The 22,856-nt window shown below is 37.9% G+C and overlaps 1 protein-coding gene across 1 annotated transcript in view; it reads left to right on the forward strand.

Annotated features, from left to right (window-relative positions):
* LOC121429652 (ecto-NOX disulfide-thiol exchanger 2-like) overlaps positions 1 to 22,856 on the forward strand; it is a 28,489-nt gene that overhangs the window by 5,020 nt on the left and 613 nt on the right. The window contains exons 2-12 of the mRNA XM_041626795.1: positions 12 to 107; positions 717 to 1,103; positions 5,547 to 5,756; positions 6,724 to 6,951; positions 7,760 to 7,871; positions 8,745 to 8,845; positions 10,052 to 10,158; positions 15,562 to 15,697; positions 18,466 to 18,707; positions 19,085 to 19,156; positions 21,986 to 22,079. Of these exons, the coding sequence (XP_041482729.1) occupies positions 12 to 107; positions 717 to 1,103; positions 5,547 to 5,756; positions 6,724 to 6,951; positions 7,760 to 7,871; positions 8,745 to 8,845; positions 10,052 to 10,158; positions 15,562 to 15,697; positions 18,466 to 18,707; positions 19,085 to 19,156; positions 21,986 to 22,079 (1,785 nt within the window). The remainder of the gene's footprint in view (positions 1 to 11; positions 108 to 716; positions 1,104 to 5,546; positions 5,757 to 6,723; positions 6,952 to 7,759; positions 7,872 to 8,744; positions 8,846 to 10,051; positions 10,159 to 15,561; positions 15,698 to 18,465; positions 18,708 to 19,084; positions 19,157 to 21,985; positions 22,080 to 22,856) is intronic.

Raw genomic sequence — 22,856 nt, forward strand, 5'->3', positions numbered from 1 at the left:
TTTCTTGCTAGATGGTAGAGATGGCTCGGATCCTAGTTCCAACAACATGCCGTTACAGTTCTCCAGCAGAAGCGGGCCCAAGATCATAGAGAATTCTCGCGATGAAGGTTTGTGAAGAAAATAAGTATGGATAGGGTATTTTCAGAATTGATAGCATTTGATAATCCTTTTTTGTTTTGATAAAGAGAAAATTCATGCTGATGTCAGTTTAGTTTTAAAGGTCTTGATGAGTACCAGAAAGGGGAGCTTAGAGCCATACATGTTTGGTTTCGAAGTACTGTAATTCATGTCGGCCATGGCTATGGGATTCAAAACTATAAGATGAAAGCGCATACAGCAGATTATGCAATGGATCAAATATGGTGCTTTGCCAACATAATCTACGATTCCTTGGATTATCCGTTGGCATATGAACACACTTTATGCCTATAAGAATGAGAAATATTTGTTGGCTTCACCATTATGTGATCCTGTCCCACGTGTGTACATTGATGCTAGTAGTGTAATAACTGAAATTCCCAGTGTATAAAAAGGGAAGAGAAAGGTTTTTCGAATTTTGTTTTCCTCCACTGGTTAATCATAAGGGCAAGTTTACAAAAAGCAATTTAATGTTTGTCAAAATAAATGAGTCAGGCCTATTACTAACTATATCTAAAGTCTTTAATATTTGATTAAAAAAAATAAGCTCAATTTCAGTATTTATTTTCTCTCCGTAGAACAAGACATCCAATCATCAGACCGAGGAGGACGACGCTCAAGAAGAAGAAAATCAACTCCAGACAGACAAATGTGGGAAGAAGGTGGAGCCATGGGTTACCAGGACAACCTCATGAACAGTGCCCTCATGATGGGCGGCAGCGGGGGCAGTCCCGTAATGCCAGGTCCAGATTTTGGTGGCCTGGCAGCGGGTTACCCGTTCCCCTTGGAGGGACAGGACTACATGCAAGGCGGTCCCATGGGGGGCCAACCCATGATGCCTATGGGAGGATCATTGATGGGACCGCCCATGGGGGGGCCCATGGGCATGGGGGACCTGTCCGGTAATGGGCCCAGGAAACCGGTCCTGCACTTTGCTGATTTCACCCTCTTTCCACCGACAGTGCGTAAGTAATGGCTTTCATTTATTTCTACTTTGTCTGCTTCTCATATAATTCTAATACAGCATGGGCTAAATCCACCTGATCCAATTTTCACCTTGTCAGTTTATTTTGTTTTACTTTTTCAGATGAAAATTTGGTGTATAAAGAGTAAATTTACAACCATCTAGACCACGTCTGATCTAGACTATGTGTGTGACCAAGTGGATAGTAGTTGAAATGGATGTAACCTAAATGGAAATAAGACAAAGTCCTAAATGGGCTAAATGGTGATTAGACCAAATGTTGTGAACAAAATTGGTTTGTACACCAATTAGGATTAGGCTATGTGCCCTGAGACCAAATGGAAAGCAGACCATGTGTATGTGTAGACCAATCACAATGCACCATTGCTATGGCATTCTATTTTCTATTTATTGCTTTATTCCCTCTCATTCCTGCCCTCTCAAAGTTTGCCCCCAGGACATTTTTAGGCCACCGCACACCTTACGACCCGACTGGCTTGCGACTGGGTGAGGGGAGAAGAGTCGCAAGGCAGTCATAAGTCTCGACACCGCACACCTTGCGACCCGATCTGCGACTCATGCATGCGCTTTTTGCTTTTTGGCATAGCATCTGAGAAATATTGCGCTTACTACTGCGTATGTGCGTTGTTTATCATATTATTCATAATGCAACTCTGCTGTCTGATTGGCTTGAGGTTGGGTTGAGCTTGCGATCCAGTCATAAGGATTCCACATGTCAAATCCTTCCGATTTTGCTTGCGACTTGTCTCTGACCGGTCTGCGACGCGCAAGCTGACAAGAGCTGTGATGTCACATCTCCCCTCACCCAGTCGGCGTCCAGTCTGTCACCAGACATTGTGAGAAGCAATACAGATTTCTCTGTAAAGATACATCTTTTGTGCTCAGCCAATTAAACTACAATATACCAACATGTTCTAGTGCATTCGAATGTATGACTAGTGACTATTGCAGAAAGAGATGCTTCTAAGACACTACAAGTGGAAGACTAGAAAATTAATGGAGCGCGTAATGAAACGCTTGGGAAGATATGCATTTGAATTTTTTTTCTTCAATTAAAAAAAATTAAATTAGAAATGAATATATCTTAAGGAGATAAAAGGTCTAAGTATTCCCATGCGCAGTCTCTCTCATTTTCCCCCATATGTTCCATACACAGCTGCTTGTGCAATACAAATGTTTACTTACTCAATGCTAGTTGGCGCCCATCCCCATGAGCGAAATTGAGCATTTAAAAAAATCGCCAAAGTGTCCAGTCTTTCCCTTGTACTGTCTTTAGTTTTGTTTAAATGCAATACAAGAAATCTAGCGCAAGCCCCCGTTAATATGCATGTTTCATTGGCTGAATATCTTGTTGCATTTGCATCTATCAGCAACGGGCCCCAGTACATGCAATGTTGTGATGTTTGTGTCGAAGTGCCGTGGTGTAGCGGTTCTGACTCTCGCCTTGTAATCAGAGGGTCGTGTGTTCGAACCCCACCATGGCCTAGCGCCCTTTGGCAAGGCATCAATCCACAATTTGCCACTCTCACCCAGGTGCTAATTGGGTACCGGTAGGAAACAACCGTCATTGTGGTTGGTTTAGCAAGTTTGCTCCTAACAGGCTGCTTGGAATGCTATGAATCCAGTGACAGGGTAATAATAATTGTGATTAGTGCTGTAGCTCGGATCACCTTCCGAACTGAATCCCGCCGGGTTGAGCTGGTTCGGTTCGGAAAATACGAACCGGGCTTCATTGCCAAGCTCTCTCAACCCGGAAAATTAACCCGAATGCTATACAACTTGTTTCCGTCATCGCGATTAAACTAAAAAGCCATCTATTCACCTGCAACGCCTTTCAAATTTAGAGGCAGACTCAAGCCAAGCCTTACCGCTCATTCATAACTTTAAATAGGTCATCCGGTCCGTCCATGCATGACGATTGGCCCTTGTACTTCTATGTAGCTGTGTTTTCTTCAGCCCGAGATAATCCAGAGAAAATCAATCTTTGCGAGCCACGTGCCCCTGCGCTGCCCGCCCTGCGTCTATTCTGTGTACATGTGGCTGTGCGGCTGCACTGTAAAATGTGTGTGTATTGTGTTTCCATACATACTAGTAGTGCACAGTGCATGTTGAATGCGTGTGTATGGAATCATGTGATTGATCACCTGGTCAGGAATGGTTTCAAGCACTTGCTTGATCGAGGGCCCGGTTGTCATGTTGACATTAATCTTCTTGGTTTGTGAGCTACATGTAACTGTCATCGGAGGTGGCCATAAAGAAGTCCGAATGAGAATTATGTTTCCTTCGAGATGATTGTGATGACAAACAAATAACTTTTTTGTGCACGGGTGAAATATACTAATCTGTTCGCCCTCCCCCCCCCCCCTTGTGTGTGTGTTTTTTAAGGGGGAGGGGAGCGGACTGGACGAGTTCTGGTTAGTGTCGTGATGATTGCCAATTTTTATCTATTTTTGTAGTTATCTATTTATTCATTTATTTATTTACCACTTGTGGGATGGAACACCCTATCAGCACATGCTGTTTTTCGTAGGGGGCCAATATTAAGGCTTATAAAGTGTATAACAGTTTATTTCACGATTAACTGTTGGCTTCCATTTCAAAAGAAACCAAATGAATGTAGTCCAAAAACATTCAACACATGAAAATGTCATCCAACTTTTATTTGATTTTGTCAGTGATAGCATGATGTAGCAATACACACTTATTTGACTGAGGCTAATTGTAAAAAGGCATACAAAGCAAGGAAATCAAATAGCTCCTTTTTAAAAACAAGTGAGGTCTCTTTCCCTTTGTTCAATGATCCAATCATCCCACAGATGTCTCTTTCATCAAAATAAACATTCTCATTCACTATCGACTTTTTTGGTTTCGATGTTGTGCCCGGAAGTAACTAAAATCCCCCACCCCCCTCCCCTGCGTTACAATGGTACATTTACGGCTTCTGTTTATTTAAAGTGTGACGGAGTGAAGAAAGCAATGGATATTGAAATCAAGAATTTGAGAGAGCGAGATGTGAGGGTAAGAGGGGAGAAAAATTCATTATCATGCAAAGTTTTAAAATTTGTACAAGAATGTTTTGAAAGAAACTGAAGAAAAAGAAGACCAGGCAAGATTTCAAAAGATATATGAATGTTATTCCATCTCATTTTATTTTGATATTGTGGAGAATATTGCAACAAAATGAACAAATAAATATTACCTATACAAAAGAAATAGGAATACATGTTGAAAATTAATGGGATTCTTTCTTTCTCCAGAGCGAAAGATGAAAAGTATACAATATATCCCAATGCTCTTCCTCGTCTTATTTTTTTTCAAACTATATTTCAATCATTTTGTGATTGGTTTAGTTCATTGACTTAATTCACGATGAAAAATCCCCTTTCCAATTTTCTGATCACTAATAGCTATTAATAAAGTATTGAAGTACCCCAAAAGCCAAAACCCATTTCTAATCAACTTTGTCTTCATTCCACTGGAATTTCCATCGCCCTTGTTTATAATTTATTGACAAAAACAATGTCTGGAGAGTATCTGGAATTAGGTCACCGCGAAGAATAATTTCGACAGCCCGGTATTATAAACAATGTGGTTTCGGCTTTCACACATTCCAAGCATGTTGGTCTTTCATTCGCTTTCACACATTCCAAGTATGTTGGTCTTTCATTCAAGACCATGTGCTTACGGCCAGAGAGTGACTCCTGTAATTGACAGATGAATGAACCAATCACAGCTCGCAAAGACTAAAGTTAACCGTTATTGGGTGTGTTGGTGCGATCACGGATGGGAGTGGTCGTATTTCTACTGGCCTAGCGCTCAGCCAATGGCTGATGAACGGAGATGCTACGTACACGTACGTTGGACTATCATAGCGAGGGCCAGGGCGGGAGCACAGGTGCGCAGCTGATGAGGAAAAAAGTCGAATACGGTGTTGACAGTATACATGTAGTAGAGAGTTTGATGATAGATTAATTATCAAGACAGAGTATTGGCATGTGGCGTATAAACAAAAGATAAGATTTTCGGGCGTGTGTTTTCTTTTGAGGACAAGGTCAGAGGGGTGATGTCAGCCACAGTAGTTACTGTCAAAAAGGTCAAAACATTACATTTTTTGCACAACGCACATCAAATTAAACTGGTCCGGGTTACCGAACCGAACCGAGACGGACTTTGATTCTTATAAAATATCCGAGCCGATTTCGGGCCGAGTTGAAGGCTCCGAGCTACAGCCCTAATTGTGAAGCACTTTGAACAGTCGTAGATTGATAAAGCACTATATAAATGCCAATTATTATTATTATTTGTTTTGTAGAGATGAGTAATAGTCCAGTAGACAGCCCCTTAGGACATACATGTACATGAGCTAGGGCCTACTAAGGTTATAACTTGTTCAAATGCAAGTCTCTTATATTGCGGTATACAGACCAGGGTCCACCGCCAGTTGGAGAGCGCCCTCTAGGGTGCAAGACCATCTTCGTCGGCGGTCAGCCTGAGAACATGACGGTGGACATGTTGCTTGAACTCTTCACCAAACACGGCGGAGAGGTCATCAACATCCGACAAGGAAAGAGAAACTTCTGCCACGTTCGCTTCAAGGAAGAGATGTCCATAGACAAGGCCATGTTTGTTTCAGGTGAGTTGGCATGATTGCTTTCAATCAGTCCCAATTTTGCCTTAGAAAACTGTTATTATATTACAGGTGGGTGATAAAGGATTGTTGTCCTGATCAATATGACAATTCTTTTTTTTTTGTCATTTGTTGAAACTGATAAAAGTCTTAATTTTCCTTTTCCAAGGTCTGTAGAGCTGATTTTTATTTTCTTTCTATAGTTGCAGTTTATACTAAAGTATATCCCATTTATCAAGACCTCAATCTGCTTCAAGTGATACACACGTGTAAAACTTAGTTCTGAAGTATGACCCATCCCTGTATTCATTCCTGTATAGACTGCCCCTCGTTTAAATTAAAAAGCACATGTTAATACCATAAAAAACTTATTCTTATCCTCTGTTCAGATTTGAAATATCCAACAGGGAAAAGTGACTCTGATATTTGAATGTGGCTTAGTCATGATACTTTAGACACTCTCTGATAATCAAACTCAATTTAAGTAACTATGATCATTGTAGTACCTGTATCCCCAAATGAGATATTGTACAGTATAGGTCATATCTCCCTGTTCACTCAAGTTTATGAGAAATAACATTTTCTGCCAACTATTCTTTATATCCTGATTTGTTTTGTATCATCTATATTTCCCAAATTAAATGACGACGATAGTAATGACAGCTGCACCCGGGTCGAGTTCAGCACTGTGTAGATGAAATTATTGCTAAAGGAAATATTGATGCCATGGAAGGAATACATACCCATGTCACTCTGATTGAAGGTCAAAATCAGGGGTACATTTCATAAAGAGTTACAAATAATGTAATAATGCAGCCAATCACAATCAAGGTTTCCATGGTAGTTACAACAATGGCAAAGATACCACAGAACTTTGTAAATCTTAGTGAATTGAGTTTCAGAGCCTCAATGCCAAGACACTGCATGAATAGACCCTTTAATAGATGATGATCTAACCTCTTTCATCATCCAGGCTACAGAGTGCGGATTGGTGCAAACATCGACCCACCCAACAACGGCCGTCTTCGGTTAGACTTTGCAGAGAATCGTGACGACCAGTACGAGTTTGAATGTGATCAGCGGCGCAGGGCCAGAGAGGCAAGGCATGCTAGTAAAACAAACATTGTTGTACCAGAGGAACCGGCCGTCACACCGAGGTACTCACACATTGAGAGCTCCAACCTGCTTGCAAAAGTCAAAGGTATGAACAAAAATCATTATCATTTAATGATAGTGATTTGCACTTTTATCCCACTTGTATCTTATCTTGATGCTCTCAATGTGTGACATTACTCTCGTCATAGACGAGCCGCCAAAGTAATTTGTGCTTATATCGGGTACCCATTAACACCTGGGTGGAGAGTGGCAAATGTAGATAAGTGTCTTGCATAAGGATATTTTAACCCTGGATCTCTTGTTTTAAAGTCCGGGGACTTGTCCAGTCATCCTGAACACTTGGCTTGTAACATTTAGGCTGCAATCACTTGTATATGTACAGTTAAGTGAAACCAAGTTGATTGCAAAACCATGTTATAAATGTTCCTGATCAATTGTGAATTGGTATCCATGTATTGATAGACCATCTACCTATAGAAATATGTTTTATTTGACAGAATTTGGAATTGATAAATAAAAATAAGGATACATCGATGATTTTTGTATAATCCCCCGGGCTATTAGGGTTAGATTTATGAAATTGACTCGATCAAATTGCATTTAAATATCTGTACACTGCAAACCTACATATTAATTTCTGTGGTACTCAACATAAATAAGCTTTGAAAATGAATGTGACATTTGGAATATGTTTGATTCAGGAAAATAATTACACAGGGGCTCGAGGCGATATAACCCCCAAAATGATCTAAAGAGTTGCAGAAAACCCTGTTCACTTCAATGTTAAAGCTTATGCAATGTTGGAGATCTACGCAGTAAGTTGTGAAAAGTAGCCCCCCAAAATGTATATTTTTTTGGCATGGTGTGAAATATTTATCAATTTCTACTACCAGATGGTGAGACATTCCCTCAAGCCGCTAACATGCTCATCACTTGGCTAGAGAGAGGGGAGTGTGACAAGAGAAATTCAACTCAGTTCTACAACTTGGTCAAGTCGGCACACATGTGAGTAAAAGCCGTTTGTTGGTAAATTATTTTCAATCTATTAAAGGCTTCTTGTCGTGCATTGGCCTACTAACAATGATTCAGGCTATTGTCTAGTTTTGTTCATGTTTAGCGGTATTGCAAATGGAGCAAAAAGATAGGGGGAGCCCCCCAAAATGAAAAAAAAATATAGAATTAATTTCAATCCATTAAAGACTTCTTGTCGTGAATTGGCCTACTAACAATGATTTAGGCCATTAGTTGTCTAGTTTTGTCCATTTTTATCAGTATTGCAAATGAAGCAAAAACATAGGGGGAGGGGTGTAGTGTGGGAATTGTGTGGCAGTTCACAGCAGCTTGAATGTAAGGTTCAAAATTGCCTATTCGTGGGGTGGATTGGCATTGGATGAGCCAACAATGACGATAGCATGACTTAAAAGTTGATCTCAGGGGATGTGCACTACTGCATATTGGTCAATAAGATTAATCATGAGATGTGACCTTTAGTCAGATTTAATCTGTGAAACTCCCATAGATGTGATGGTGCTTACAAACAAACTTTTCACTCTCACTTCTGTGAAACTCCCATAGATGTTATGGTGCTTACAAACAAACTTTTCACTCTCACTTCTGTGAAACTCCCATAGATGTTATGGTGCTTACAAACAAACATTCCACTCTAACTTTCAGCTTGTTTTTCCAATATTCAAAATCATCGAGACGTAATTTGTAATTATGATTAGCTGAGCATGGAGCTCAGTTGCCATGGTAGCAGACATAATGGCAAAAATACCATACACGTACATGTAGCTCTCTATGAAATGGGCCCCATTGATATATTTCATCTACGATATTTACATTAAAAGTTTTTTCATCTCCTTTTGTTCTCATCAGGCATGTGAGACGGCTGATTGGTGAGAAAGCTCAGTGTGACCTGAACCTCAATCAGATACAACAGCAGTTCAGGATGCAGGTCATTGGCCTCATTACACAATGTAAGTCACACTCTGAGGTTATCTTGCGCAATCGTATCTGCAACAATAGTTCAATTTATTTACTGTGTATTGAGTCATCCTTGGATATTACCCCCTCGCCCCGCACCACCTGACAACAAAATTTGATCACCCTCTTCATGATCAATCCAACAGTTCACTTCATGAAAGAAATGATATGTGATTGGACGCACAGTCTGTGGCGGCTTGGAAGTTCAAGGAGATCATTAGATTTGAGTGAAGTAAATCATTGCTCATCAGAAACCCTAACTCAAAAACTTTGTCCCCTCCCCTCCCTGCCCCGGGCCCCCATGAAATTTAATGTTTTAAGGTGAATTATAATTGTGTTTTATGTTACTGTACATGTAGCTTTACATGTAGTTGAAGGTAAGTATAATAGTTCTTAAGAAGGAAGTACACCATATTATTTTTAAACTATAAATTGTAAGTTATGTCACAAATCAGTGGAAATGTGTGATTCTGTTGTTTTTTAAGAGCACCAAATTGACCAATAGGGGGAAATATAAAAAAAAGAAAAAGAAAGGAAAATCAAACCAAAAGTTCTACTTTTGGAGGATTGTTTACTGATAGAGTTTTTCGGATAATTGTTTTTTTAAAGAAATGACACAATGGTATTACCATTATTTAGTGAAATAAAAAAAATATTTAGAAAATGCTTTTCTTTAGGTTTTGAAATTTTGTTGATTAGACCTCATTGTACACTTTTACTTATTTGAAGTCTGGCTGTGTATGTGGTAAGAAATAATTCTTTTTTAGGAATTCCTTTTTTAATTTGATGGTAATTACTTACTATATGACAGAACTTTCTGTGGAGCTGCCAATACTTCTTGGAAATTCTATGCAAGGAGTCTAAGGAATTCTTAAGTTTATGTTGATGAAGCTTTCTTTCTGATGTGCACTTTTGAGAAGATTATATTCTGGTAAGAGATGTTAAAAGGCTGCCAAAAGAAGAGATTATTCAGAAATTTAGAAATATGGTGATATGTTGGTCAATGTGTTTAATTTATTAGATTTAAAGATAAAGCAACTGACCAAACTAACACTGTCTCTCTGAAATTCTGACTATTACCTTCTGTGGCCTATGCATCATAAAAAGCAACAGGATAGAAAATATTGCCATATTCTTGGCGCTCTATGTTATCTATTTTACCTCTTCCTCCTTGGCCGTCTGTCCGTGATGATGCGTAGACACGCTGATCGAGCAGGTATTAATGAGTGCATGTAAGCAGAAGGTCTGGGATCATTTTACCAAGGCACAACGGAAAAACATTGAAGGCTGGAAGCAACAGACTAAGGTAGGTGCCAGGCAGGGGGCAGGTCTTGAGTACTCAAGTCATATTTCTGATTGGTTGAATTATTTGCTGTCATGTGACTGCATTTTGTGGATTTGCCTTGAAAACTTTGAGGCAGAGCCCTAATGATTATGCAAGATCAGCAAAAGAAACAGAAGAAAAAAAATCTGCACATATGGTGCCAATTCTTATTGCATTCTTATTGCATCAATATCTTCTGTTCAATGATTTAAATTTTTTTATAGGAAAATAATCAGTGGTATCGTTGGATTGGTAACACAATGATACTTTGATATTGCTGTTTTTCTGCACAGCTGGTAAATACTCAAGTTTTGAGACATTCCTAATCAAGCTCTACTGAGTTTGAAACATTCAATGGAAAAATGTAACAGTGAAATGTAGCACTGCTCAGTGTCTTTCCTGCATCCCTCAATGTTCTTTCTATGTTGAAATGAGGAAAAGGACGCTGAGTGGGACATGGTTTAAAATTTTGTTAGAATTCCTTATTCTTTTTTGATGGGTGATCAATGTTATTTTTCTTCAAGACTTTGTCTAAATTGTAGTGGTTAACATCGTCTATTCTGAGTAAGTAAAGCAGGCAAATGCATAATCTTAAAATTCTGTAACAAAGGAAGTCAAGGACGGGTAGTATTGAACCGCAGGTACAATTATTGGATGGATTGATCATCACTGTCGTGGTACTCAGAGGTCAAAGGTCAAAGGATGATGGGAAACCTTAAAGCCGTAAGAAATGAAAGTGTGTTGGAAAGCCTTGCGGTGAAACATATCGTAGAGCCAAGCAGTGAAACCGGACATTGACACCTGGGATAACAACCAGGGAAGAGGTACAAAGTTGAAAGGTCAAAGGGTAAAGTATGGCCATGTTATCATGGTGCCCAATGGAAGCTCTATAAAAGGTAGACTTGTTATAGTACAGGCAAACAAGAGAAGTTCCCTGAGTACCTTGAAGAAAATGCAACACCCTGTCACAGCAGTGGAGGTGGCATAGAGGTTGTGGGTCAAAAGGTAAAGTGGGGTCATATCATCAGGTCACAGTACTTCCTATAGGATCTTGCATCACCTTGTCACACCAATGAAAGCTTCTCAGACGTCGGTAAAGTGGGGTCATGAGGTCACATTGATAAATGGAGACTATATAAAAGGTATACTTTCACAGTAAAGGCAAGCAATTGAAGAACACACATTGCCATAGCCATGGAGGAGGTTCAGAGGTCATGGCACAAATGGTAAAGTGAGGTCAGGTCAAGAGGTCATGATGGTGAATGGAGGCTCCATAAAGGTAGATTGCCCACAGTAAAGGCAAACAGGTGAAGCTCTATTGAAGAAGACAACATGCTATCTCAGCAATGGAGGAGGCTCCAATGTCAAGGGCCAAGTAGTAAAGTGAGGTCGTGCCATGAAGTCACGTTGATGAAAGGAGACTGCAAGGTACATAAAAGGTAGACTGATCAGAAAAGAAGGTTCCTGGATCTCATGAAGAACAAACAACCACCCTATCACAGCAATGGAAAAGGCCAAGAGTTCATGGGTCAAAAGGTAAAGCAGGCTCTTGTCATCAGGTTATGTTAATGAATGCAGACTAAATTATTTAAGAGGTAGACTGGTCACAGAAGAGGCAAACAAGACAAGCACCCTCTAGGAACTTAAATCACCCTATCACAACAATGGAGGAGACTCGAAGGTCATGGGTCAAATGGTAAAGTGAGGTCATGTCATGTTGACATGGTTTATTCTGGATAGAGACTACAAGGTAGACGGGTCACATTAGAGGCAGACAAGCCAAGCTTACTTGAAGGTTATACCATCAAACCTTCTGCAGGACAGCTGTAAAGGAACATTCATGTCAGTCTGGAGGTCAAAGGCTACAGGTTGGTGTGAATAATACCTTGGTCACATTTGTTCTACGGCGTATGACGAGTCGAAAACAGTTGTTTTATTCATTTTTACTAAAACCACCTATATGTAGCTTGTACAAATATATGTTAAAACGGCTGATTTCGACTTGCCATATGGCCGCCGTAGAACAAATGTGACCAAGGTATTAGTTTGCAGTGAAAAAAAAACGATGGTATTTTATGAGCTGCTGGACAGGTAATGCTTGAGGAAGTCATTAACACAAGAAAAAAAAAAGTTGGTACTATAACAGTTGCTAGAAGCACTGGAAGGTATATGACCTGGATTTAAGCTATTATATGTAGGTTTGTTGTTCCAATCAAGTTAGGTATTATAATATGAAATGTGGTCTTACAATAGTCCTTTTAAACCTGCTTTTCAGAAAAGCAGGCCAGACCTTCAGGGTTAAATGCTCATTAACCTCGGTAAGAGTGAAATGGTTGTATCAGATAGCAGTTGTAGCATGTTATATTGACGGTTTATGATAATAACAATAATGATAAAATAGGATTTGTATAGCTCATGGCACCTCACTAGGTGCTCAAGGTGCTCCTATATTATCCTGGCTAAGCTAGTCTACCGATTCCGGTGCGCACAGCTTTTTGAGCAATTACTTCCTGCCAGTGCCCATTTACCTCACCTAGGATGAGTGCAGCACAATCTTGCTGAAGGAAAACATGTCATGGCTTGGAATCGAACCCACGTCCTTCAGATTGAAAGATGAGAGTCTTAACCACTAGACCACGATGCCCCCACATAATTTGCAGATGGTGCAAGGGTTGTTATAGGGTTGACAAAATTTGATGAGACAGTGATTTTCACTTAGGGGGTGTTGCAAGAAAATATTTGCGATCAATCCCAAATATTCTGTTGCAATTTTACAATTGATAGACCAGTTTCAGCTGCAGCAAATCAGATTACATTCCTTGTTTCAAGAAACAGTTCAGGAATCAATCACAAATTAACAATTAATTACAAGACATATGATTGATTTAGGGACCGAAAATAGACTTGCAATTGATCGCAAGTTTCTTGCAATACCCCATTAGTATTTGGTGGCATGCCTAATTTGAAGGCATTGACTAAGTAGAATTTTAAAATCTGTATTACACAAGTATGTGGTAAGTTGTAATAAACCATTAGTTTGTTTAATAAACAGAACATCAATTTTATATAGCTAGTCAAGTGATAAAATTAATAACCTTGTGTGATTACCTTAGATTTGTGTAATAATGGATTTAAAATATTGTTTCTATCAAAGTACTCCAACATTTGATATGTCACATTAATTAGCATTATTGTATTTTGTATGGAAGATGAAATATTTGTTGTATTTGGTTATTTTTGCGAAGATACCACTTATGTTTCATTTCCTCTTTGTTAGATTTAATTGTTTTTTTTGTTTTGATTTTCTAAAGCAAATTTTGACATGTCTTTCCTTCAAATTTACCACGGTCAATGTGCAGAAGTCAACCTTGTGTAAGTCAAATAATTGCCCAAATGGAAGTAAATATTTTAGACTAGAATATGCAAAGAATGTGTTTTTACAACTTTCAAAACTAAATTTTGTCAGAGAGATTCAATTTAGAGAAACATTAACCTGGGGAGCATTTCATTAACATTTTCATCTGACATGGCAGATCTGACAACTTTCCTTGATTTTGATTGGCTGAGAAGCACCGTTTGTAGCAGTGCTTTCAGCCAATCAAAACCAGGAAAAGTTGTCAGAACTGACATGTCAGATGAAAATGTTGATGAAATGCCCCCCCCGCATATTATATATTCTGCATGTAATGTAAATGACAGAGGATGTATGTAGGAAATTAACTGAAATTACTACTGTTTGATGTTGCCTTCTAGTTCATTCAAATAGAATATACATTTCGTCATTGGGCGGTTGAAACCTTTTATTTCAAAATTCAAAAATTTCAAGTACAGTTCAGAAAAAGCTTGATATTAGAGTTGTGACGTAACTCAACTCGAACTAGCAGTCCTCTTTTGCCTCAATAGAATTCTTTACAGGAATTATGATAATACTTTTTTCAGACAGTATGAGGTTTCCATCATTGCCATATTGATAAAGTTCAGCTGATTTTGAGCTGCCCTAAATACGTTTGAATATTGAGATGTGAAGTTCGTAAACCTCAGCGACAAAACACTGTTATGAAATTTTGAGAATAGGAGAATATTTATCTGGAATATAGGATCAGTGATTAGGAATGAGATTGTTATTCGTTCGAAAAAAAATCATTAGTTTGGCTGATATGCTTTTCTTGTTTATATGGTTGTTACCCTATATTTCAAAGTGAAGTGTTGTGTAAATTTGTAACATTCTGTATTCATTGACATGGATTTATTTTCATAATGATAAGGGTAAGTAATCACAACTTGTTGCATTTAATTGACTTGCATATTGCATTACCATAACTCTGAATCAAGACATAGCCCTATTAGTTAAGTTGTTCGAGCAGATGATACACAGATAAAATTGGCGTATTTGATGTCACTTTGGCCCTATTTCACAAGAAACTCTCTCCTGGTTTTCAACTCTCACCCAGGATTTAAAAGCATGTTGTATGCCAACTGAATCTGATCCTATTAATTTGAGAGTAAGTTCACACGTGGGTAGGTACATGTACTTCCCCCTGATTACAATGCACAATGTATTCTAATGCACTAAAAGTTAGAAGTTTTATACCCTTTTTACACAGGATTTTCTTAGCCCCGGACTATCGCTAACCCCGTACTATCCTTAACCCCGTACTATTTTTTTTTTTTTCACACATGCCAAATTGTTATTGCTAACCCCGGATTAGGAATGCTTGCTTTTCACACACGAAACTCGCTTACCCCGGACTAGTGGTTTTTGTCGATCATTCGTAGTACAATTACTTCACTCGTACACTTTTTACACACGCTAAAATTTCCTTAACCCCATACTATAGGTGGGGCTAAATTGCCATTTAGCCCCACCTATAGTACGGGGTTAAGCTTAGCCCACTTTCGTTTTACACTCGCGATCTTAACCCCGTACTATCGCTCTTAGCACCTCAATTGCTGGGATAACCCTGCTTTTTTGCAGGGCCAAATAATTTGTACTAAAGGTGGGGTTAGCCCACTTTGCAAAAATGCTGTGTAAAAAGAAAGTGGGCTAAGCTTAACCCCGTACTATAGATGGGGCTAAATGGCAATTTAGCCCCACCTATAGTACGGGGTTAAGGAAATTTTAGCCTGTGTAAAAAGGGTATTAATGAAGCTGTCAAGATTTTATTTTTGTTAAACACATTGGCAAGTTCAGTCCAATGTTTGATGGGGCTTTCAATCTCCTCTGTTATCTAGAATTCTTTCATGAATAATGGCCTTTATCCCTCAATTCATCTTCCAGAAGACTACAGCAGAAAAAAAAGGAAAATCATTATTAGGAAAATAGGGTCACAAACCCAGAAAATGACTTGCGCTTGTCCTAAAATATCTGTCTCTGTGCCATTGCAGGAGTTGCGTCAGCAACAGCAAGAGGAGCTAGGATTGGGTGAGAAAGGGGAGGCAGAGATGGACATGTCAGATGAAGAAGACCAAAGTGGGACTCACAACGAGGCAAAGCGCCAACGGACAGACACTCCCACCTCAGGTACAGTACTTAAAGGGATGGTCCAGGGTAAAAAAATATTTATATCTTAATGCACAGAGTAGAATTCACTGAGCAAAATGCCGAAAATTTCATCAAAATCAGAAAACAAATAAGTTATTAAAGTTAAAAGTTTAGCAATATTTTGTGAAAACAGTCATCATGAATGTTCATTAGGTTGACTGATGATGTCACATCCCCACTTTCCATTTTTTTATGTTATTACGTAAAATCATATTTTTTTCATTATTTCATACTTGTGTGAAAAATATGTTTCCCTTATAATGAAATATGTTGCAGCAATCAATATCTAATGCACTAAATCAGTGTCAAACAAATTTTTCTAGTTCTTGGAGGAAAAAATTTGAATAAACCTAATTTCATATAAGAAAATACAAAAGAAAAGTGGAGATGTGACATTAGCCCACCTAATGAATATTCATGATGACTATTTTCACAAAATATTTCTAAACTTTAAAATTCAATAACTTTGTTATTCGATTTTGATGAAACTTTTGGCATTTTGCTCAGTGAATTCTACTCTATTTATTAAGCCATAAATACCTTTAGCCCGGACTATCCCTTTAACCCTAATTCTCCGGGGGGGGGGAGCTATAATGGCCCCCTCCCTCAACATTGCCGCTCACAGATTTTTTACTTTTTACTCGCGCAAATTTTGAGACCAAATTTGTGACGCCCGGGTGCGCGGTTACGTCATTACACAACATTATGTAAGTGCATGTCAGACCCCATATTGCTCCTAAATGTGATTTCATGTACAAATCCAATGCAAATTGTGTATTTAGCCAAAATTCATAAATGTATCATTATTTCTACTTTTACTGATTAAACTTAATTAATTTTGCCTTGTTTATGATCAGAATTAAGTCTGGAATGATTTTCCATAAAAAACAAAGAAATACATAACAAATTCCAGGGGCGGATCCAGCTTTCGCCAAAAGGGGGGGCCGAAAAATATTTTGATCAACATTTTTCTCGATTGGCCGCTACAATCTGGCTTTTTTTTCAGGGGGTAGTCCTAACTAAACACTGAAGTTTTAAGTATATGTTAGTTTTTATTGCTATAAACAATATAAGGTATCTCATGTGGTCTTAATATATAATGCGAGCGCGAAGCGCGAGCTAAAAATCTTTGATATTTTATGTCCTTAGAACTGAAGATTTAGAGCAGTTTTTATAATCATGAACAAAGATAAGTATCCAACTAAACAATGCGATTGCGAAGCGCGAGCCGAAATTTTATCACATAGTAACGTGAAAAATGACTCAATTGGGACTGTTTTTAGTTATTAATGAAGAGGATACAAGTATCACCAATTAAATAATGAGAGTGCGAAGCGCGAGTTCAAAATTTCTGATATTCCGACCTGAAAAAAATGAACAGTCTAAGCGCGTTTTTATTGAAATAAACAAGCTGTGTGTGTCAAACAATTAAATGCGAGCGCGAAGCATGAGCTGAACATTTTGATAAACATTAACAATTTGTGTAAATCAAACAACATAATGAAAGCTTGATGTGCGAGCTAAAAAATTGTGTGCAAATTGATATCAAGACTGGATATATTACATATATTATTAAGTGTCATTTAACCCTTTTGAATGGGATTCTTTACACAGGCAATGCGAGCGCGAGCGAAAAAATTTATATAAAGTCTATTTTTCAATTCTTCCCCCACCTTTTTTTTTGTTCCTTTCGGGGTCGGGCCGGTCGTTACGAGGCTGTAAATTACACATCATGGGTAAAATACCTCTTTATTACTTTTCTTTCTGTTTTCGTAGTTCCTATCAAAGTAAAGAGTAAACTTTTTTCTGCAGGTTGTCAAAAAATAGGGGGGGGCCGGGGCCGGCTCGGCCCCCTCCTGGATCCGCGCCTGAATTCAATAAACAATAAAGTACATAAGAAATCGGTCTTGATACCATAATTTTTTTTATTCACAATTGTTTGGAATGCTCTAAAGAATATTTTCACCAAAAAATAGCATTCTAGGAGCTTTATTTAGTGAATCAGAGCAATAAGTATGATTTTATGAATAAATTAGCATAATTAATTCATATAAAATAAAAATATATGAATTCAGCTAAATTTACCAATGCTACTGCGTAGATTGCGTCATTCTGCAAATTTTTGTTGTGATCGCGCAACCTGCGGCTGAGATCTTAAGGCCCCCCCCCCCGGGAATGACAAGAATCTTGGTTAACATTTTAAGTTAGAAGAGAGAAGAAAATGTTTAATCTAGGAAACCTCATATATGGCTCTAGTAATGGGGATTATGATGAAACTGTATTCATTATGATTAAAGAAATTAAGAATACCGGGTGGATGTTTCATAAAGCTGTTCATAATTTACGAGGGACTTTTCAATCGACTGGGGATCCTTTCTTGTGGTAAATGATCTACACGAGATTTTCATTGGTGTTGATTTAGCTCTTAAAAAAAGGATCACTAGTAGTTCATGAAGTGGCTTGTATCTATGAAACACCCACTAGGTCCCCCCCCCCAAATGCTTATTTCTTCTTCCAACCCCCCCCCCAAAAAAAAAAAAAAAATCTCATTCTGCTCCCTGAAAATGATATAAACATTAAGTAGATCTAAAAATGTATTCTTGTTACTGCAGTATTCATTTTCTGCTTAGATTAAATGAAGAAATAAAATTGTTTCTCAAATATCCAAATTTGATGCTTAGTCAATTTTCAGTAGGATTATATGTGCAAGCAATAACACCTGAAAATTATTTTGTTGTTCTGGACAGATTCCTCCTCGAAAAATCAGTCGATACCTCCAGCTCAGACCGATGACCAGCTCCAGCTTCAGGTCCAGGCGCTGATGCATCAGAACAATGTCCTGCGCAACCAGTTGGAGTCTCAGAAATCCAAGGATGAATCTACCATTCTGGCCCCGCCCGGGACCACGCCCACCACCGTGCCGATCGCTAACGAGGAGATGGAAATGCAGATCAAAGCACTGCAACATTCTCTTCTTAGTATGCAACAGGTACATAGGAAATATTAATTCTTTTTCTGAAAAGGGGTTATTTTTCTGCTTTTCATGTCTAATCAAGTTGCATTAAGCCTGAGGTGTATTTTTTCATTGTGCGAATACATAAATATTGCTGTTCTCTTTGTCTGTATGATTGTTCAGCTAAAATCAAATTGTTTTATTTTTCAAAGAAACCTTTTAAGGAAGTTTAATCTGATGATACCCATGACCACAGGCCCATGTCCACAGCCATATCTATAACAATTCACAAGAAAAAAACCCCTGTAAATTAGAAGTTCTATGTCTATTAACTGTAAAGCCCCATATCAGAGTTCATTCTAATTAAAGAAATTTCATTTAGACAATTTTCATTATTTTTTTTGTTTCTTCAGCAACTTCAAGATACTAAGAACAAATGGAAGAAAGAAGAATCAATGCGGAAAGAAACAGAGGATAGACTTCAAGTAAGTATTCGGCACATAACCAATCTGCACTCTCCTCGACGACCTATTACATTATTTGTTATACATTTCAGTACCATTTATGTTAGCTGTACTGTGGAAGAAATTGCCTCAAAATGATCAAGAAAATAGTATGTATATGACTCACATGAGAATTAGCTTAAACTTATTGGCCAGGATTCACAAAGCCCACTGTTTCGAAGAGTGGAATCATTAATACGAAATGGTGGACTCATTAAACAATAGCATGCCAACACCATGGCCATGGCAACAGGCATCAATTTGGCTCACGGTGACAAAGCGTGCATCATCATTGGATATTTTTTTATTATCATCTATATAGAGTGTTTTAGCGATACATTGAAATCGCATATTTTGGTCTGCATCAATTGCCCATGCAGTATCAGAGCATATCCCTAAAAAGGACCGAAATCCTATATCTCATAGGCTCCTGTACAAAATTTGCCGTTGAGTATGAGGCCATATTCAACAGTCTAGTGTGCATGCCTTATTGTGTGAAATATACAACACGTTCAACAATGAAAGCAATGCGATGTGCAGTATAGATCACAATTATGCTCAATGGTGTCATAATGAACTACTGTAAACGCTGTTTTTTTCGCGGGATTAATTTTTCGCGCTTGGCGGCTTCAAAACATATTCGCGGGTTTTTAAATTCGCGCTGCACACTCCATTAGGCATAAATCACAAAGTCACTTCCTTCTTGCCATCTGTGAATGGTTTTAATTGAAATTTCAGCAACGAAATTGTATTTTCTGATCATAATTTTAGCTCTAAGGTGGCATAATTCAGCATTGTTTTGATCTAATCATGAGCTATTGTGACATTTGGCGCAACTTTTCTTTGCGGGGCGGACATCGGGAAAGGCAAAACGGAGGCGCTGCTAGGCTGCTGGCCTGGATCGGGGGGGATTACGGGTATTCAAAGTGCATGGGATCAATCAACAAACATGGGCGATCGACCCAACGTCTTCTCAAAAACTAAACAGATCTAAACACTCACCAATCAAACAGCAAAAGCAATTTATATTTCAACCAAAATCATAATTTAAATACCGATCTGCGACTGTTAAAAAAATGATCGCATTGCTTTTAGTACAAATTCTCGCGATGCACATGATATTGGAGCTCAAGCTTGCTTGCGTAAATGCCGCCCTCTTTAGATCAAATTATGCAGTCTCTTTGCCAAAACGATACACCTAATTGAACCGAGGTTCAAAACTTGCATTAAAATAGATGCTCATAAATTCGCGTGTTTTTAAATTTGTGCTCGCTGATCTTGCTGCGAAATACGCGAAAATTTCCACACCACGAATTTTTCCACTTTTACAGTATATGAAATTTGCATGTCAACGACCAAAATTGGTCCTATGAAGTGATGATGCCGTAATGATAAGTGATATCACTTCTTAAATCAGATTTCTCACTCTTATTTTTTTGTGGGGAGGGTGGGATAGATATTAATTATATTGGATGGCTTTATTTCATGAAATAACAGAAATTTTAGACTCGTTAGGGCCAATATTCCACTCGTCTGCGATTTGTGGAACTCGTGGAATATATCTGGTATTCCATTCTGAGCCATCCAATATAATATAAATATGCAGGGTAAAGCTTCTTTTTATACAGGAAATCTGCATAATTGCATAAACCATGGGTTTAACCAATGATTTGAAAACAAACTTTATGAATTCAGCCTATCTTTTTGGAATCTTAAATTGTTCTCTGCTCTTAACAGTGTCAATTATTGGAGGGATTTTTTGATGATATCAAATAAAGGGATCAATTTCATCATATAAAACATGTAAATGAGCAGTACTCTTTTGGGCATTAGTAACTTTGAATCAGTACAAATATACATACAGCTTCCCTCATGGTTTTCAGACTGTTCCAAAGATCTCCATAATTCTTAAAGGACAAGTCCACCCCAACAAAAAGTTGATTTGAAAAAAAGGAGAAAAATCCAACAAGCAAAACACTGAAAATTTCATCGAAATTGGATGCAAAATAAGAAAGTTATGAAAATTCAAATTTTCGTTTGTATATGCACATTCTGGTCAGTATGCAAATTGGCAGACTGATGATGTCACCCTCGAACTATTTCTTTTGTATTTTATTATATGAAATATTCTTATTTTCTCCTGCTTGTCAAGTGATACAGAGTTTTATTTCTCCCTGAACATGTAGAATTACCATTATTTTAACAGTTTATGGTAAGTTGAGTTGGTCCTTTTTGTCAAATCTGTAAAAATTGAAATTATTGTATAATTCAAACAATAAAAAACAAAAGAAACAGTGAGTGATGGACATCATCGACTCTCTCATTTGCATATTGCCGAGTTGTGTATTTAACTGTTTTGTGAAATATAAGTGAAACTTTAAAATGTCATAACTTTCTTATTTTACATCCGATTTCGATGAAATTTGCATCGTTTTGTTTGTTTGATTTTTCTCTATCGACTCAAATCAACAATTTTCTGGGGTGGTCTTGAGTTGACCTTGAATTAATAATTTGCATAGGTACAGTGCTATTATTAAATACTTGTCAAACCTTCCCCACCAAAAATTCTGAATAAAGCCCCCTGGCTCCTAGACTATAATACTGTCCAAGGGGGACAAGAATAATGATCTTTATGTGCAGGTTGTTTTTACGAACAGTTCTCACAAATAGGGATTCTCTGTAAGGGTATTTCTGTACAGGTGGTCATTAGAGCAAGTTTGATTGTATTCATAACTTTTTTTTAAAGAGCTCTTTATACAGAGTTTCCTCTCTCTGCTATTAAATCTGTTTATTCATGATTGTTGTCTGCAGTCGGTAGAAGCACAGTTATCGAGCAGGAGTGACCCGGTGCCTACGAAAGCGGACACAGATTTGACCCTTGACCCCAAGAAGGCTGACATGATAGGTGATTATTATTGTGAATGTGAGGAGTGTTTCATAATACAGATAGAGATTTTTCACTGGCTACTGTTATAAACTACTGAAATCCTTGGATATGATTGGCTGAGAGCAAATTAGTCGGTGATTACTAAATGTTTTATGAATTGCTCTTGTAATTTGTTTTTAACTCATGGAAGTTTTTTTTTTTTAATCAATGAGAGATATGATTTGTAAAGGGAGGAAAAAGATGATATTCATTGTTAGGTTGATTTTTAAGTGATAATGAAAATGATTTGTAAAGGGAGGAAAAAGATGATATTCATTGTTAGGTTGATTTTTAAGTGATAATGAAAATGATTTGTAAAGGGAGGAAAAAGATGATATTCATTGTTAGGTTGATTTTTCATGTCTCACTTATGGCCCATGCTATCTTGTGCATTTTACGAAATATTTGTCCTCAAGGCCTCTAATAATAATGAACGCTGGTTGCGCATTAATTATGAAACGCCCATATTAAACAATCTTCACATTATGGCAATATGAAGCTTATAATTATTGTTTTGTTGTATTCCCAGTATGTAATATCTATATTTTTTATGATATTTGAAGTATGGACAATAATTGCAGAAGTAGTATATGATACACCATGTGGCAAGTCCGAGAGAGGACTGAGAAAAAAATGGATGCTGGTAGAATTGAAATGAAGAGGCCAGAGAAACGTTAAGTATATTTCGGGAATGAGTAAAGTCCTTGAAAGGACTGTAAACCAGGAAGGGTTGAGAAGCTTGAGCAATATATCCAC

Source organism: Lytechinus variegatus, chromosome 16 (genome assembly GCF_018143015.1).
Source record: "Lytechinus variegatus isolate NC3 chromosome 16, Lvar_3.0, whole genome shotgun sequence".
NCBI classification, from domain to species: Eukaryota; Metazoa; Echinodermata; class Echinoidea; order Temnopleuroida; family Toxopneustidae; genus Lytechinus; species Lytechinus variegatus.